Source organism: Galeopterus variegatus, unplaced genomic scaffold (assembly GCF_000696425.1).
Source record: "Galeopterus variegatus unplaced genomic scaffold, G_variegatus-3.0.2 Scaffold410, whole genome shotgun sequence".
In the NCBI taxonomy this organism is placed as follows: domain Eukaryota; kingdom Metazoa; phylum Chordata; class Mammalia; order Dermoptera; family Cynocephalidae; genus Galeopterus; species Galeopterus variegatus.
In genome coordinates this window covers 25,868-45,671 of record NW_007726521.1, presented here as the reverse complement: position 1 = coordinate 45,671, position 19,804 = coordinate 25,868, and the positions used below count along the sequence as shown (strand labels likewise).

The 19,804-nt window shown below is 34.0% G+C and overlaps 1 protein-coding gene across 1 annotated transcript in view; it reads left to right on the top strand.

Moving 5' to 3' along the window:
• Positions 1–19,804, top strand: part of LOC103587056 (receptor tyrosine-protein kinase erbB-4-like) — a gene marked incomplete at its 3' end in the record, with an annotated part of 234,500 nt that overhangs the window by 198,940 nt on the left and 15,756 nt on the right. The window contains exon 5 of the mRNA XM_008568449.1: positions 17,012–17,130. Coding sequence (XP_008566671.1) covers positions 17,012–17,130 — 119 coding nt within the window. The remainder of the gene's footprint in view (positions 1–17,011; positions 17,131–19,804) is intronic.

The window sequence follows — 19,804 nt, the reverse complement described above, 5'->3', positions numbered from 1 at the left end:
ATCAGACATATTAATATTCCATTTCTCAAGCCAATTTAAATTTTATACATTATTTGATAATTAATAATATTATCACAGCTGCTTATTTCCATTACCATGGGCATGTTTAAAAAGAAATAGTCACTATATTAATTTATTGTGAGGTTATAAAAGATAGATCAAAACATATTTTAAAAATTATTTTCGGGCCAGCCCGGTGGCGCACTGGATAGTGCGCCGCTTGGGAAGCGCAGCGGCGCTCCCGCCCGAGGGTTCGGATCCCACATATGGACCGGTTCCCGCTCACTGGTTGAGCGAGGCACAGGAGCAACACCGAGGGTTGCGATCCCGTTGCCGGTCCCCGGTCCGGTACGGGGGCAACACTGAGGGTTGTGATCCGTTGCTGGACACGGAAAAAGACAAAAGACAAAAAAAAAAAAAAAATTATTTTCACATAGTTACTTCTGATTTATCTAAAGTCCTCCTGCTTATAAATTTTGTTATAATGGTGTTGATAGAGCATTGTGATCTCAAGAATACCTTCGTGTTTTGTTCTGATTTCAGTATTTCTAAAACTCAGATAACTTACCCAGGGCAATTATCTTCTTCTACGATGAGAATGTTGTATTTATTTCAGGTGTATGTGATTTCACTGAGTAGAACACAGAGGGAAGGAAGAAAAAGAAAGACACACTCTGAAATTTACAGCTAGTTACTGGTAATTTAAAATAAAAATCAAGCTGCAATATTTCATCAAGACGTAACAGAAAACCTAAATGAATGGAAAATTACCAAATTCTAGGATGGAAAGACTCATATTATAAAAATGTCAGTTCTTTTAAAATTAAGCTATACATTTGACCATCTTCAATCAATTCCCAATGGTTTCCTTTTAACTGGACAAAAATAGTTTAAAGTATCTTTGAAAAATATATTTATTAAAATAGCGAGACAACTGAAAAGAACTATGTGGAACTGTTTTCTGCACCAAATATTAAAATGTTAAAAAGTAGTAATTATTAAAACTGTACGGTATTAGTTCAGAGTGGAATTGGCTCAATGGAGTCTAGTAGAAAGTCCAGGTGGAGGCTAAAGCCTATATAAGAACTTAGTTTTTGTAAAGGTGGCATATTTAAAACAAAAACGATAAAAAATTACTTAATAAATAGTGTTCGAACAAATGGTTTACATATGGAATAAAATAGATCTTCATCATAAAACAGAAGACATAATATTGGTTGTATATCAAAAGTGTAAAAGGCATTAGATGGACTCTAGATAATAAATGGATTGTAGACTAACAGTTCAGAAATGACTGAAATAACTGAAAGTACTAGGAAAAATAGAGGGGAAAATTACAGTATAATGAAAGTCTTCTTAACATGACATAAAAGGTATAAAATAAAAATGAAGAAAAAGATAATTTTAATTACATTATAGTGTTTTGTATTTTTAAAACAAAGTTTTTTTTTTTTTTGTTTTGTTTTTTTTGTCCTTTTTGAGACCAGCTGCACCACGCTCAGCCAGTGAGCGCTGTGAGTGCACCGGCCATCCCTATATAGGATCCAAACCCGCGGCGGGAGCGCTGCTGCGCTCCCAGCGCCACACTCTCCTGAGTGCGCCACGGGCTCGGCCCAAAGCAAAGTATTTTTAATAATATTAAAAAGAATTGAAAATTTATACGAGAAATCTTTTAAAAAATATTTGGCCTTACTTATGATCAATGACATGCAATTTTTTTTTTTTAACTAAACATGTTCAGATAATTTCTATTGGGTATGAAAGTATGAGGATAGGAGCAATCTCAATTATTCTTGTTAGATTACAAGTAGACAAAAATCACAATGTAGACGAACTGATCATTTTTGTCAAAAGATTTTAAATGTGCATTTTTTGGACCAAGGAATTTGTTATTTCAACATTTATATGTAATAAATTATAGTATACAGAAAATGTATGTTAAACATTATATACTATAATAGTAACAAATATATACAATGTAAATATCTTAGAAAGGGAATTAAGTTAGGGTATTATGATATAATAGTATAATATAGAGCTTTGAAAAATAATATAGCAGGAGCATATTTATGTTTCTACAGAAAAAAATTTTTTGGTTTTCATTTCTTCTTTTTTTTGATTATATATATTTATGTGGTACAAAGTTGACTATCAGTATTTGTGTACAAAATGTGATGATTAAATCGATATTATTAGCATGTTCATTATTACAAATCATAATTATTCTTTGTGTCCCTTACTCAATTTCTCCCTAACCCTCCTCTTCTCCCCCTTTTCCAACTCCAGTACCCATAGGTTTGTTCTTCCCTCCCTCCCTCCTTCCTTCCTTCCTTCCTTCCTACCTTCCTTCCTCCCTACCTCCCTCCCTCCCTCTGATGAGTGAGGACATGTATTTTTTCTCTATATGTGCCTGGTTTATTTTGCTTTAATGTAATTTTCTCCAAGCTCATCCATGTTGCTGTGAATGGCAGGAGTTCATTCTTTTTATGGCTGAGCAGCATTTTCCTGTTCAGTTGTCTGTTAATGGATGTTTAGGTTGGTTCCTTATCTTGGCTATTGTAAATATAGCTGCCATAAGAACGGGAGTGCAGGTATCCCTTTGACATGATGATTTCCATTCTTTTGGGTTTATACCCAGCAGTGAGATTGCTGGATCCTACGGTATACCTCTATCTGCGGTTGTTTGAGAAACCTCCATACTGTTTTACATAATGGCTGTTCTAACTTAAGTCACACCAACAGTGTGTAGGAAGGTTCCCCTTCCTCCACATCCTCAGCATCTGTTATTATCAGCCTTTTTGATAATAACCAGTCTAACTGAGGTGAGATAATTTCATTTGCATTTCCCTGATGATTAGTGAAGTGGAGCATTTTTTCATGTACCTATTGGCCATTTGTATATCTTCCTTTAATAAATGTCTATTCAGCTCCTTAGCCCATTTTTTAATTGGATTAATTTTTTACTGTGAAGCTGTTTGAGTTCCTTGTATATTCTGGATATTAATCCCTTGTCAGATATATAGCTTGCAGATATTTTCTCCCATTCTGGAGGTTGTCTTTTCACTGTATCAATTGTTTGTTTGCTGTGCAGAAGCTTTTTAGTTTGATATAATCCCATTTATTTTTTCTTTTGTTGCTTGTGCTTTGAGGCTCTTACTCATAAAGTCATTGCCCATTCCTACTTCCAGAGTGTTTCTCCTATGTTTACTTTCAGGAGTTTTATAGTTTCAGGACTTGTATTTAAGTCTTTAATCCATTGTGAGTTGATTTTGGTATATGGTAAGAGGTACAGATCTAGTTTCATTCTTCTGCATATGGATGTTCAATTTTCCTGGCACCGTTTATTGAAGAGGCAGTCTTCTCACCAATGTAAGTTCTTGTTGCCTTTGTCAAAGATCAGTTGGCTGGATGTCTGTGGGTTGATTTACGGGTTCTCTATTTCGTTCCATTGGTCCAAGTGTCTGTTTTTATGCCAGTACCATGCTGTTTTGGTTACTATAGCTTTGTATTATAATTTGAAGTCAGGTAGCATTATGCCTCCAGCTTTATTTTTATTTATTTATTTATTTATTTATTTATTTATTTATTTATTTATTTATTTATTTATTTATTTTTGCTTAGGATTGCTTTGGCTATTTGAAATCTTTTCTTGTTCCATATGAATGTTACAATTGTTTTCTCTATATCTGTGAAGAATGCTATTGATATTTTGATAGGGGTTGCATTGAACCTATAGATCACTTTAGCTAATATGGACATTTTCACAATGTTAATCCTTCTAATCCAGGATCATGGAATATCTTTCCACCTTTTTGTGTCCTCTTTAATTTCTTTCAGCAGTGATTTTTAGTTCTCCTTGTAGAGCTCTTTCACCTCCTTGTACAATAGGGCTTGCTTTCTTGATTACTTTTTCTGGTAGTTCATTACTTGAGAATAAAAATGCTACTGATTTTTTGAGTGTTGATTTTGTATCCTGCAATACTACTGAAAATTTTTACCGGCTCTAAGAGTTTTTTGGTAGTCTTTAGGTTTTTCTCTATATAGGATCATGTCATATGCAAATAGGGACAGTAATGATAAAATATTTATTGAAAAACCCCAAATTATAAAGCAAGATAATAACGATCATTTGTTGATACATAACAACACCAGCAGCAAATATTTATGTAGTGCTAACTATATATCAGACACTGTTCCAAGCTTAATGACTTCCGATAATATGTATAATCTTCACAATAGCTCCATGAGGTAAATACAGTTGTTATTTCTGTTTTATAGAAAAAGAAACTGAAGCACAGAGAAGTTAAATAATTTGTTTAATCCAGAACAGCTATTATGTAAGTCAGAATTAGAACCCAGCAGTCATCTCCAGAGAACTTTCTATAGACATCCACTGTGCCGGCTAACAGCTTCACATGCATTATCTGATTCAATCCTCATAAATCATTCCAGTACAGTAAATTGGGAACAAGGTGGGAGGGTCAAGATGCAGTGGGTGACAGAGTGAGAGATTTCCAGGGTGGAGAGAACATAGAGACAGGATTTTTTTTTTTTCAGAGGCATAAAAGGAAGATGTGTCTCCTTCACAGAATTTGAAAAAAATTAAAGATTTGAGTATTTTGAATTATTTTGGGTTGTGTATTTTGTGTTCTCTTCACTGTTATACTACTGTGGCATCATAGTATGAAGGTCAAAGATATATAGACAACCAAAAATTGACATTGGTTATTGCTGTGATAAGAGAACGAATGATTTGCTTTTAATTTTACATATCTGTAGTTACTTATATTTCCCTAAAAATGTGTATCGCATCTGTAATTTCAAATTTTAAGAGAGAAAAGAACAAATAAATTGTATGCTTTTTATCATGCCATAATTTTTTAGTAGATTTTGAGGATTTCCAAACTTTTGTCCAAGTCAGAGGGATGATAATTTATTTTACCAATATATTAATAATGCATAAAATATTTCTTTAATATCTACATATATATTATTTTCTATAAATATATTGGTTGAAGAGGATCCCAAATGCTATTTTGTATTGACTCCTAGTTTAACATACTACAATGCAGATGGAATTCAGATTTAACTATTCCAAATTTTCAGTGATAATGGTTGAAATAAAAAATAGTATCAATGGCACAATCCTGGAGGGAAGTTGTTGAGGCAGGCACTATTGTATAATGATTTTCCATACCCTTTGGATCCTAAAACTTCAGAAAAAGGAAATGTCATCTCCAGTGGCTCTAAGTTCCTGAATTCATTGGAAGGCTAATTTGCTGCACATTTATAAAAGGAGATTGATTTTTCTAATTTCTTAATTTGACCTTTGTTCATGCAATTGAGCAATTCTTTCAAACTGCTGGTTGCAACTCATTACTGAATTAAAAACTCACTTCAGTGGACCCTGACCAACAATTAAATTTTTATTGAAGTAGGATAGATTGGAATAAAATAGACCAGGTTAGAATAGAATAGAAAAGACAGTGTCAAAATTATTTGCACATAATTAGGTCCAATAATATTTCTTAGAACTTTTCATTGTGTATTTGTGTACTAAGCCATGATATATAATGTTGTTGGTACTGTAAATTATGATTTTTAAAAATGTTTGAAAAACACTGCAAAGGAACGTCTTTTAACTGGTAGGCAGACATGATTGTCTTTTATCAAGATAATCCCAAACACCTTCTATGAGAAGAAAGGCAATGTTTTGAAAACGTTATTTCTTACATGCTTGAACATACGTTTTGGCATTACTGTCAAGTGGGTTCCCTTTAAAATTCTTGATTATTATTGACATACAGACTTGAGTGTTGGCTTCTCTGTGACTCATTTTCCTCCTCTCTAAAATTTTAATATTAGACTCAGTGTATATAAGTTTTCTTAAAATGCTAAATATGAAGTGATTTTATTTCTATGGTTTTAGTCACAGATTTGAAGAATATTTGAGTAATATCTTAGTTGCCATTAACATCACTCATAATTATGTTAGTTAAAATGACTTCAGAATAAACTGTTTTTCAGTTTGAAGCAAATATGTGTTTGATGTGTTTGATGTATTTGGTGTTACATTTAAAATAGTTTCTGGAACTATCTTCCTCCGCATTTCCACTCCGTTTGGTCTTTCCCTTTAGAGACCTATTGTTTTTGACTCTAAACTTAATGCAAACACATCAATAAAGATATACAGGAGTCAGGAAACTAATTTTAAACATTACTTTGATAATGACTTATTATGTGACCTAGGATAAGCTAGTTAGATATTTTTAAGTGTTAACTTGTTCTTCTGTAAGTCTGGGACAATTAACTTGCTCTGCCAGATGCACAGGTTGGTTATTTACTTATTAATGGAGTTTGGATTATTGTCCTTCCAACTCATGTGGAAATCTGATCCCCAATGTGGCAGGGATGGAAACTGTTTGAGTCATAGGGGTGGATCCCTCATGAATGGATTTAATGCTGTCCCTGGGGGGGTGGGTAGTGAGTGAGTTCTCGCTTTATTAATTCCTGAGAGAACTGGTTGTCTAAAGAGACTCTGGCACCTCCTCTCTCTCTCTCTCTCTTGCTTCCTCTTGCCGTGTGATCTGCTTGTACCTGCAGCTGGCTGCTGTTTTCCGCCATGAATAGAAGCAGCCTGAGGCCTGCGCCATATGCAGCTGTCCCAGAATCATAAGCCAAATAAAAATCTGTTCTTTATAAATTATCCAGTCTCAGGTATTGTTATAGCAACACAAAATGGACTGATACATTTATTTATTTATTTTAAATTCATATGATACTGAAGTGTGTAGAGTTACAGGTAATAATGTCTTCCCGTGAGTGAGCACCCTTCCTCCAACCTACATTTTTTAAATAAAGTGATTATTATAATAAGTTTGGTATGTATGCATGTCTTCATGTATATATGTATACACATAAGCACATATAAGTTCTGGGATTTTGTTTTGTTTTGTTTTATAAGAACAAGTATACCATACCTATTTTCTATTACTTTCATTTCATTGGACATTATGTTTTAAAAAATCTTCATTTCAGTACATAGAGACCAACCTCATTGCTTTCTTAATGCTTCAGGGGTTTCCCAAGTTATGGTTGTACTATAGTTCACTTAACCAATTATTTGTTAATGGACATTTAGGTTACATTGTATTAGCCTCAATTATAACCAAGAAGCATACATAGTTGTCCACATATGCATGTTCTTCCATAAGTCAGATTTCTAGAAAAAATACTGCTTGGTCACATGTAAATTTACATATACAAATTTGATAGACACAAATTACTCTTCAAAAAATTTTTTATCAGTTTATTTGTCCACTAATATTTTGCCCATTTTTAAATTCTCATCAATACTAGAAACTTCCTGGAATACCCTGAAGGGGCAGTGATATTTCTTACAGATGTAAGAACATCATTTTGGATCTGTCCACAGGCAAGTAAATTAATTCTGGTTTCAGTTTCCTCATCAATAAAAAGAGGAATGTAGACTAGATAGCATTCATTGGTTCAGCAAATATTTTTTCATTGTTTGCCTGATGTGAGGCTGTGTTTTTTCCATTTCAATATCTTTTTCTTTTTTTTTTTTTTTTTTTTTTTTTTTTTTTTTTTTTTTTGTCTTTTTTCCGTGTCCGGCAACGGATCGCAACCCTCAGTGTTGCCCCCGTACCGGACCAGGGACCGGCAACGGGATTGCAAACCTCGGTATTGCTCCCGCGCCTCGCTCAGCCAGTGAGCGGGAGCCGGTCTGTATGTGGGATCCGAACCCTCGGGCGGCGCGCGCCGCCGCGCTTCCCAAGCGGCGCACTATCCAGTGCGCCACCGGGCCGGCCCTCAATATCTTTTTCAATTACTATTACTTTTATCACAAAATTGGCAACTTTTTTTGCCAGATTTATAAGGAAACTGATCCAGATATATATTGAGTAGGAGAGAGATTATCTTTATTCTCATCTACTAATATTTTGGATAGGGAACTAGGGTAAAGAAAAGAGATAAGGTGTTTTTTGTTTTGTGTTTATTCGTTAGCTTGTTTTTCCATCAAGGCTGGATGTAGAGATGTGTGGTCTTCTATAATGCAAAGTGATTTCAAAAGCTGAATGTCAACTTCCACATTTCTTGGTTTGTGACAAGTCCATGATATTATTCCTATTTTTGACTACTTTATCTCCAGAATATCATTTTTTAGTGGAATGTAAGATGCAGCCTTCAATTCTGATATAAAAATATATATATATATATATATATTTTTTTTTTTAAATCACTTTTTATCCTCTCCTTCTGCAGATTCACACTTTTCCTTTATTGTCTCAAAACTTATATCTACTGTCCTAGTGAGGAATATGTAAAATAACTCATACTCACTCTCAAGAATATTTTTATAGTTGATGTAATAGGTCAATGTTGTTTTTCTGAATTCTGACTCACAAACTTTGGAGGCGATGTTAATAACTTATTAATAAGGGAGAATTTCCCTGGTGGCCAAGAGTGTAGTTTAAAATCAGCTTTAATGTCCCTCAATGAATCATTGAGCATGTCTTTATAAAATAGGTTGAATGAAACTTCATTAAATAAATGAATAAAGCAGCTGGTGATGAAGAATGAATTAGACAAGATCCCTTTCCTCTTTGACACAATTAATAATATTATCATGTCATAACCCATGGGTCACCAGAGATTTATCTGGGACAAGGGTCTAACCTGATTAGTAGCTGCCAAAATTTGGTTATGCTTTTATTAATGGAGTCTGAATGTCAATTTTAATAAGGGTTGTAAAGGTACTTGCCATGTTTTTCAGGTGAACTACAGCAGGTACTGCACTTAGGATTAAGCAATTATGTTATCTGTGGGAGTGTATACCTCATAGCATGGCCTGGTTTGTTCATTTAGAGTAGCTATCATCAAACTAATTAGGAATTAGAAATAAAAGACAATCAGTTTGATATTCTTCTGTGTTGTGAAAATGGGAATGATTGTGGTAGTTTAGAAGGACCAGATACTTACGGGTAATTCTACTTTTCTAGGTTTAATTATTGGAAAAATAACATCACCTCTGAGAGACTTTTTCAATATATTAGTACTTATGTTGTTGGTTAAAATAATTGAAAAATTCTTGAGTGCAAAATTCCTTCCCTGTCTAAATCAGGATATGGCTTTTAATAAGGTGTTACTTTGTGTGGCGACAATTTTGGGGTAATTAGTCTGTGATCTAGCACGAGATAGGGAAGAGCTCTCCAGTTAAAGACCAACCCATCTCCACCTCAGCCTTTCCATCTAAACAAATGTTTTACCCCTCCTGAAGGAACTTTTTATTAAAAAGAAGAGTGTCTTAGAGCAGGAATTTTGAAATACTGTTTTATAAAGTCTACTTTTGAAAAACTTGGGCTTTCCAATGCATTAGTCTATTTGCTGTCATTTATAACAGGATACCTGAAACTTGGTAACTTATAAAAAAAAAAAAATATTTCTTACAGTGTTGGAGGCCGGAAAGTTCAAAGTCCAGAGAACACATCTTGTGAGGTCCTGTGGCAATGCCGAGTATCACATAGCGAGAATAGCAAGAGCTCTTTTATGTGCTCTCCTTGTAAAACCACTAGTCCACACCCATGACAACCCATTAAACCATCAACCCATTATTCCATGAATGGATCGATCCATTCATGAGGGCACAGTTCTCACAATCCAATCACCTCTCTAAGACCTCACCTTCCAAATACCATAATCGAATTTCCCACCCTCTCAAAACTGTTACAGTGGGAATCAAGTTTCTAATACATGAATTTTGGGGGGACATGTTTGACCCATAAAAACCAGTAAAAAAGTAAATTTTCTGGCACTTTCCACAGACTTACTGAATCAGAATGTAGGTGGAGGGCGAAGCATATTTATTTTAAATTTTTCTGTTTGATTTGTAGACTCTTCCTGGCCCTGGACACAGAGAAGTGTTCAATTATTCTCCTATGGGAGAAGGAATAGCAGTGTATAGTTTGGTGATAGTTTCATTAAATCTGATTTTCCACACATTTCAGCATTCTGTATAAGTAATGCCTATTCTTGGATGGTCTGTGAGCTTTATTTGTTTTGCCTCAACTCTCTCCTCATGGTGGTAGCTTTGTAAAAGCATGTTACACAACCCCAAAGTGTTAAGTTTGTTAAGCACAATTTCACCATTCATAGGATAAATATTGGATCCTAGAGCTAGAGAACATTTTATCAAACCCTCTGTCTTACATTTTATCAAACCCTCTGTCTTTAATTAAGTGGATTTCTAAAGCATTCAGAAGACATTTCCCTTAAAATACCGACAAATAAACACTCAAGAAGCCCATTCAGTAGCTCATTACAGTGTTTTTATCACTCTAATAGTCAATAAATACTTTCTCGCATCCAACCCAAATCACCTCTGTTTTAACCCAAGCATTTTTCTTCTTGTTTAAACCTCCAAGTATGTAGCTGAAAACACTGTAATATCAAAACCATTCCATTCAATTATTATTTAATGGATGTGATGTGTTTCATGGACACAATTTGTTCAAATTTTGTCAATAAAAATAGAAATGCTGTAGGCAACATAGAAGTGCAGGCTATTGAATAATCACGGAAGAAAAATAAAATATATATGCTTTAAAATGTGCTTAGCAATGGAATAGTGGGCTGCCCCAGGATACTTTTTATGCAGGTAAAAAAAAAAGAAAAAAAGGGCCGGCCCGGTGGCGCACTGGATAGTGCGCCGCTTGGGAAGTGCGGCGGCGCTCCCATCCGAGGGTTCGGATCCCACATACAGACCGGCTCCCGCTCACTGGCTGAGCGAGGCGCGGGAGCAACGCCGAGGCTTGCGATCCCGTTGCCGGTCCCCGGTCCGGTGCGGGGGCGACGCTGAGGGTTGCGATCCGTTGCCGGACACGGAAAAAAGACAAAAGACAAAAAAAAAAAAAAAGAAAAAAAGAAAAACCCTTCTAGGTAAAGGAAGAGAACCGTTTTCTGATGGTCTCTCATTTATATAAATTTTTTGCTTTCAGAACCAGCCAAGAAATTTCTTCCCCCAATTTGTGTCATTTTCCTCATAAATCTTCCAATCTGCTTGTACACTAATTTTTGTTTGATTAACCAACTGATGACAAAGAACTCAACAACATAAATAGGAAATTAAAGCAAGAGGCCAGTATGATTACATTTCTGAATAATCAGTCCATCAATCAATCAAATGATGTAAATAACTTTAGAGTTTCTTCCCATTTTGACTAGATAGAACTCTAGATGCATATTGGAATAACCTAGGTGAGTTATTAAAACTATCAAACCTCCTAGAACATTGCCAGAGATTTTGATGTAATAGGAACTAGGTGATCCCCAAGCACTATATTTAAAAAAAAATACTTTCTATATCCTGCTACTCTAATTGGGGTCTGTGGAGCAGCAGGCAGTGACATTAACCAGGAGCTTATTAGAAATGGACAGTCTTGGCCCCCACTGATACTGACTGAATCAAAATTTTTATTTACAGGAGAATTCCCATATTGAAGTTCAAAGGCCCTTTTAGATGATCTCATATACAGCTGGGGTTCAGAACCACTGAGTAGAGGAAGCAAAGAGAATCAAAGGCCCTAAGGGAGAGAAGATTGGAGGAGATAAGGAAAGAAAAAGGAGAAAGACGGGTGGGGAGAAGGGAAGTGACAGAGTGGAAAGCACTGGGAGAAGACCCTTATGAAGACTTGGCCCAAATTGAGCCTTATTTATTTTCTAATGAACAAACCGATCTTTTCTTCTTGTCACTGTGACATCAATGCTCTGTTTTGCATTACTTAGGATTTCTCCTTGTTCTTTTCGCTACTCATAAGAAGCAACAATAAATATTTGGTTAGTAAATTGCCAAGCTTCTTCAAATAAAATAAATTTGCTCGAAGGTAGTTATTGCTACATTTAAAGAAGTAATTAAACCATTTTCCGTGTCCGGCAACGGATCGCAACCCTCAGTGTTGCCCCCGTACCGGACCGGGGACCGGCAACGGGATCGCAAGCCTCGGCGTTGCTCCCGCGCCTCACTCAGCCAGTGAGCGGGAGCCGGTCTGTATGTGGGATCCGAACCCTCGGACGGGAGCGCCGCCGCGCTTCCCAAGCGGCGCACTATCCAGTGCGCCACCGGGCCGGCCCTATAAATACTATTTTTGAGGTGGGAGATAATCTCTTTCCAGTATCCCCTTAATGTTTGGTTCTTTAAACTTTACCCATCTGAACCTCATGGATATTTTAAAACAACTCCCATTCCCAATTTCAAGTTTACTAACCCTTATAAGTGGTTTAACTTGCCAGGTTTTACCTTTTATATTAAACTATCACATTTAATGGTGTACCACCAATGAATAAGCTAGTTTAAATTCAACCCAAATATTTTAATGCACCCAGTGAAGCAATTTAGAAAGGATACTAAATACAGGGAAAAAAAAAATCTAATGAAATATTCGAGCAAGGATGGAAATTAATAAAAAACAAAGCAATTATAAGTTAATGTTCCTATGGAGACTGAGTTATCTCATTGATTTCGCGAACTGGTTTTTGTTTTGTGTCTCCATCATGATAAAATATGAGTATAGTTTGATAAGTTTATTCATATTAAGTAAGTAATGCTTTTAATCAACACATGCTATTAAATAGATTTACTTTATGGTGCTCTTCTATTTGTCCTGCATGAGCCTTGATATGTACAAAGGGGATGTTTTCTTTTTAAAAATAAAACTACATGTGACAACGTAAAGAAATTTTTCTTAACCTTATCACATGACTGTTTAGTGGTGAAACTTATTGTTTTGCTCTGTTTGCTTAATTATATTATTATCCGTTTTTGAAAAAAAATTCATCACTCCCTTTTAACATCTTAAATCAAAAATTTTAAAAGTATTGCATTTGTATAATGATTTAGAGGGATGTTTGTTTGCATGTTTCTGAAATAGAATGGAATATCTGAAATCAAAGTGTCATGAAAAATTATGAAATATTTGACCACTGTATGGAAGAAAAAGGCTATTTTGCAAAATTTAAAGTTGATTCAACACATAATTTAAAACACATGTTGTAAAAGTTTCACAGTATAACAATTGTTATTGAATTTAAGGTTGTATTATGTTATATTATAACCGATTATTTTCATATTTAAATAGTGTACTCAGGTAAATGATTTTAATATGAACATTTAATAAGTAATTAAAAAATAAATTCAGTGTTAATTATCTTATCTTCCTAAATAATTTTAATTAATTTCCTCATTTGGCAGGAAAGATCCAAATAAATAAATAAAGAGAAACTGAAACATTTTGTATAGTTACCTTAAATCACCAGAGTTAAAAGTAGAAATTAACACTTAGATATATGAGGATACTTCCAAAAAAGCTCATGAAAAGATTCATATTGTCTTTTAATTCTATTTTTCCACAAACTTTTTGAAGTGCCTTCGAATGTGTCTAGGATGAAAATATTATGTGATTGTAGGATATGATTGTTGACTCAGGTCCATGCTATTGTTTTTCAGCTGAGCAATGCCTGTCAACTAGAAGCAAATAATGGGCTGTCCTGTGTTAACACTTATTTCAAATCTAGTAGTTTGTTTATTTAACATATGTCTGCTATTTTAATTAGCAACTCTTGGTACATCAAAAGAGCTTTATTGAAAGTGGAAGAAAAGAATGATGTTTGATCCATTCTTTACAAAATTTTCTATTAATAATGTTTCCTTTATATGATATGAATACTAATTAGGTCATCCAAATAAATATAGCACTTTGTTAAAAGATAGGGACTTCAATATAAGCATAATGTATGACCATGAAGAGTTAATGAGTGGATATGATTTGTTTAGGTATATATTATATACATAATGCATGTATAAAGTATAAATAAAATTTTGTGAATGCCGGATACAGTTCTAGACTTTGGAATATACCAAGAACAAAATAATTGTGATAAATAAATTGTAAAGTATGTTAGATGTTGATTGAGTCTATAACAAAAATGAAGGAAGGAAGGAAAGAAGGAAGGAAGGAAGGAAGGAGGGAAGGAAGGAAGGAAGGAAGGAAGGAAGGAAGGAAGGAAGGAAGGAAGGAAGGAAGGAAAAAAACGGAGGAAAGAAAGAGAGAAAGAGAAAGAGGAGAAAGATCCATCAGGAGTCAGTTGCTTGGGAAAGATTCAGTATTAAATAGGGGTAGACTTCACTGAGAAGATGAGATTTGAGGAAAGACATAAGGATGAATGGGCAGGCCAAGCTGATTTATCATGTGGAATTTTATTAGAATAGTTATAGGAGAAATTATTTATTTCAAAATTTAATATAACAAAAATTAGCAATACAAAATATACTGTCACAAATCCAGACCTAAAAATTTGTTTTTTAAAAAATCTGCTATAAGCTTATGATAAGAAATGCCATGTGACTATTTTTACAAAATAAAAATAAGACAGAGGTGAGTCCAAGTGTCATTTTAGTTTAAACTTTATTTGATTTTTGTATCGATCGCACTGCATTGGGAGTAATATGATCATGTCTAATGGAAGGATATACTTCATATTTAAATATTATACATGATTTTGTGACTATCATCATATTCAATGGAAAAGGACACAAGTAAAAATATGGAATTATGAAATAATCAATAATCAATTTAAAGAGCTTTCAAATTTAGTAACAGATACTAACAATAATTTCATGTTATTTGCATTTTAATATGCTCTATTTCTTGGTGTTTTAGTATTTCTCTTTTACATTTCTCAGTGCCCTACCTCTTTAATTCTACTTTTTTAATCCCTCTAATAAGTGCATTAACTCAGCGATACTTTCATTGAGTTGGTGATATATGACATCTATTTCTTGGAGGAGGTGCTAACTTATTTTGTACTAAGTCCCGAACACTGTACTTGTTACCAAGGATAAAAACTTCAGTAAGACAATAAGTTTCAAATAAATTCATTGTTTGGTGTGAGATCAAACATGAAACAAATAGATACAATGTATTATAAGGGCAAAAATAGTATCTAACAGTTAATGAGCACTATTAATAAGGGCCATGTTAAGAACTCTATACATGTATCTCTATCTTCAATCCTATTATATAGGTACTATGATACTAATTCCATCTTAAAAATGGTGAAATTAAATATACACATTGATTAAATAACGTGCCTGTATCACATGAATAGACTTTGGATTTAAGCCTCGGCCTCCGGACCACATAGATTGCTGTTTTAATTTTATCTTCTTGCTTGTTCAGAGGTAAGAGTGACAGAATAATTCAACCTGGAGATGTGTCTGGAAAGGTGTCAGAGCGAGTATTTGCTAGGCAAAGAAGACAGGAAGGGTTTTTAGCATAGAGAAATGCCTTGTGAAAAGACAGTAAGAATCACAACTGTGTACAGTGGAAGGAATCAGGAATTGCAAGTGGTATTTCTGTTTGGCTGGATGTGAGAAACACAGTGAGAGTAGTGAGACACGCCAGTAGAGAGAGAGATGGTACTCAATTCACGGAGGACTTTTGTCCCTTGCTAAGGGTTTACTCCTTTAGTACAGGGATGACAAATAAGTCTCTTACTGTAAATCAACACTGATTTATAGGCATCGTCATGTATTTTCAAGCTATTTATTGCTTTTAGAGTAGTGTGGAGGATTAATTGGAAAGAAAAGATAGGATCTGAGAAAATTTTTAACAGGCTATATAATAATTTAGAGAAAAAATTCTGAATAGAGTTGGAATAGAAAGAAGAGGAAGTAATGAGGAATATTTAGGTATTAGAATTACCAGAACTTGGCAATTTTATTAGGTATGAGAAGTGATATGAAGGATAAAGGAGAAATGGAAATTGCATCCCAACTTTCTAACTGAGCTTGTGCATGGATGGTGCTTCCATTAATTGGGATTAGAGAACAAAGAAGAAAAATATACTCAGGGGTGGAGGTGAGAAAGGGAGTTATGTTCCGTTTTGTATATCTTGATATATGTAAGTGGGACTTTTGTGAACAGCTAGAAATACATACTGTGGTTCAATAGAGAGTTCAGTTCTGGATCTGCAAGTCATTTACCCTTGCTTGGGTAGTAAGCAAAGTGGAGATGAATGATGTTATCCAGGAATGATCCCATTGCCGAAAGAAAATTGTCACGATCAAGTCTGGAAACTACTAATGTTTAAAAGGCAATCTTGATAAAGTAGCAGTGAAGGAAGGTTAGAAGAGATAGTCAGAAAGGTAGGAAGAAACAAGGGTGAAGTGGAAATACAGAAGCCGTGAAATGATATACTCCACATATCCTGTAAAATTCATACTCTAAAAATATCTCTTTGGAATAAGTGAGATAAGCAGAGTTGTGTCCCTCATGACTATAATTTTGATGCATAGATTACAGCATTGCTTTTACTAAAGTGTACCTTGATATGATGCTATCAGATTGGATTGAAGGATGTTATAAAGACCAATGAGACATTTCATTGTGTTTATGATAAATGTGATTCTTCCTTTCTTCCTTCCTTCTTGCCTTCCTTTCTTTCTTTCTTTTTCTTTCTTCCTTCCTTTCTTTCTTTCCTCCCTCATGTAAAACATAATGTGAATCAACTTAAAGTATAGGTTTCCTTTTTTGCATTGACTACCTGATCCCTTCTACCATAGGAGCTTACTGTGCATGCTTTGTGAATTGACTTCGCCTCTGACTCTACCCTTCCAATCCTGCCAATAGGCTTATTCCGTTATCTCAAATTTGATTCTTTCTAAAGTTGTATGATTTTTGTAAATTATTATAATTATTTGCTGAAACAAGAAAGAATAGACAACAAAAAACTTATGTGTTACTTTTAAAGGTTTTTGTACAGTAATGTTGATCTAGTTGCAGACTTCATTCATTAAATATTTGCTGTATTGGGTCAATGGTAGGTTGAGTCAATTGTTACTCCAGAACTCAGCTTTTCTCCATTAATTCAAATAACCTTAGTAGTTTCTTTTGGTGGCCGACTTTGATTGAGTCCCCATCTCTGTCTTCTGCAGTGACAAGGACAGTGTGTGCAGAACAGTGTGATGGCAGGTGCTACGGACCCTACGTCAGTGACTGCTGTCATCGAGAATGTGCTGGAGGCTGTTCAGGACCTAAGGACACGGACTGCTTTGTATGTCTGGGAGTTTTCCCTTTTCCTCTCCTCTTCTCATTTCTCACCCTCTTTGACTCAGACACATTGAATCTTTAACATCTTATTACAATAAGATTGAGTCTAGCCATTTTGGGATTAAAGAAATGCCCTGCCTTCCTAGAAGTCATCCCCCCACTGAGAGGTCTATTGATTAACCAGAATTATTCCATTCTACTAAATGAATTGTGTCTTTTTGATGTAGTTTATAATACAAATGAGATTTATTGGGGAACATGAAGGAGAACTTATTGGGATATCTTTTTAGAATCTAATAGCATCTTCACAAAAATGCAGTGATTATTTGTTTATGTTGTTGCATCATTGAATTCTGTGAGTGAGAGCAATTGCATTTTATTTCTTGAATATAAATTTCAAAATTATACCAGATAAACTTAAGTATTTTCCAGTTTATATTGTTTACAATCTAATATTCAAAAATGCACATTTAAAGCAATTTATGTGCTAATCTGTATGATTTTTATTTTAGAAGAGGACACTTTTACTTCCTTAAAATTAGCATTCATAGCTTGTTCGGGTCACTTTATAGTTACATTTTGATGTCATATCCTGATACACTTCTTTTTGTTCTTTAAAATACATACAAGCAATTCTGTGAACTATAGTTAACTAAATCTAATATGCACAGTACACTAATTTCATTTTAAGTTAAAAATTATAAAAATAAGAAACTTTTTATTGGTAAAAATGAACACAGAAACTTATTTTCTTTTTTCTCCTTCTCAAATATTCAGCAAATAAACACATATAGTAGAATTGAACATTTTTTCAAATTGACCCAATTCCAGGAAAAAGTAAAATATAAATTAAAGCTCTTATGGTATAGATAGTAATTTCTTAATTTTCTTCATATCATAAGAAGCTTAAATTGTCTACCCTAATTCTATAGTGAAACAAAAATATGTGTTGCAGAAGTGGATAGAGGTGAGAAAGCAAAGGTAATTAAAATGTTAAAAATTTAAGGAAGATACTCAGCAAATCTTGAACTGAGAACTTTTCCCTTATCTATCGCCAGACATCGGATGTAAGGTAGGTTTTAGAGACACTGAACATGGCTGGTGTTGCATTAACAGTTTCAAAACAATAACAACAATAAACAACAATAGCCAAAACTCTCACTTAGAAGTTTTGTGCTGTATTTTTCTCATGGTTCCATTATCATGATATGTAGAGAGCTGAGTGAGCTTCAGAATTATCATTTCATTACTTTTATGGAATGGTCCAGTGATTCCACTTAGGCATCTGGTACAGAATGTTTAAGAGTACTAGAATGATGCCGTGGTGTAAGTTACATTGCTTTGTATGCTCTCTGAAAGGTAAATTTGTTTTATTCCTCTGGCTTGTGTTCCTTTGTTCCCAAGCAATCTGTGCACAACATTGCATAAAGTGTGTTAGTAAAGCAATTATAAGGACATGTGAAGTTTTATAGCCATAAATTAAAACTTACTGAGTTTTCTAGATTAGTTTTTAATAGATTCTTCCTAGAATGTGTCATCTTAGTGAATAATGTATCATCAGTTAGTCTCATTCTGATTATGCATCTAGTAGACCATCATCAGGGAATTGTCATGTTTGTGATAAAGTGCTTGCTAAAATAACAATTGATGAAGCAAGTGTTTAGAGGAAACAGAATAAGGTAATGCTTATTAATAACCATACGTGCAATTTATGATGGAATGTAAAACACAGCTTTAATTCACATTAGCTTGCCTTCCAAGACATACATTACTCCTACGAGGGCTTAATTTCTTAATTAAAAGAATTAGCTCATCCACTCTTTTGTTAATCACATATTTGTATGTACTTATACATATGAGGGGTCTTCAAAAAGTTCATGGAAAAATTCGTACTATCTTTTAATTCTATTTTTCCATGAACTTTTTGAAGTACCCTTGTATGTTCTCTTTTTATATCAAATGCCTAACTCTCAGGTGATAAAAAGGTTTTAAGTTCTTCTCAAATGAATTTTAAAATATTAATAAATTGAGTTCTCAGTACAAATATATAAATCAGCAGAAATGAACTGTCTTACTTGAATGTGGTGGCTTTTACTAAATGATGTGGCTTTATGAAAAAGGCCATACAAGAAATGGCATCATATTATTTAATTACAGGCTAACTGTAGCTAGCTACCTCTTTACATTTTGACATTATACACACTAAATTTACACTTGGCTAATTACCTACCAGACCCTTTTTTAAAAGTCCGATTGAAATGGCCATTGCAATGTTTCCTAATCATACAGTGGTGATGATTGTGCTTAACATATCACTTAAGGCACTGACCTCTCCAAATACCAACTCCATGGAAAATCTAGCCTGTAGAACTGGTAATTTATTTGTCAGTGCCAGATGCTAAGACTAAACATAAATGCTTTAAATAAGTGTAAGCTTAAATAACTCTTCACTATTAGCTACCTTTAATAATTTAAACTAATTCTCAGTTAAGAAATCAGTAGATAAATAATAAGCAGTATGGACATTAGTAACCACAAATGATTATTTACTGACATTGCAAAAGAAAGTTGTGTAAAATTTTAGAAACAAAATGACTGTAAAATTTTAAATTTTGCATTATTTATGAAATTGATGTATGCTAAATAAAGAACACAATTTACTCACAGAACTGTTGTGG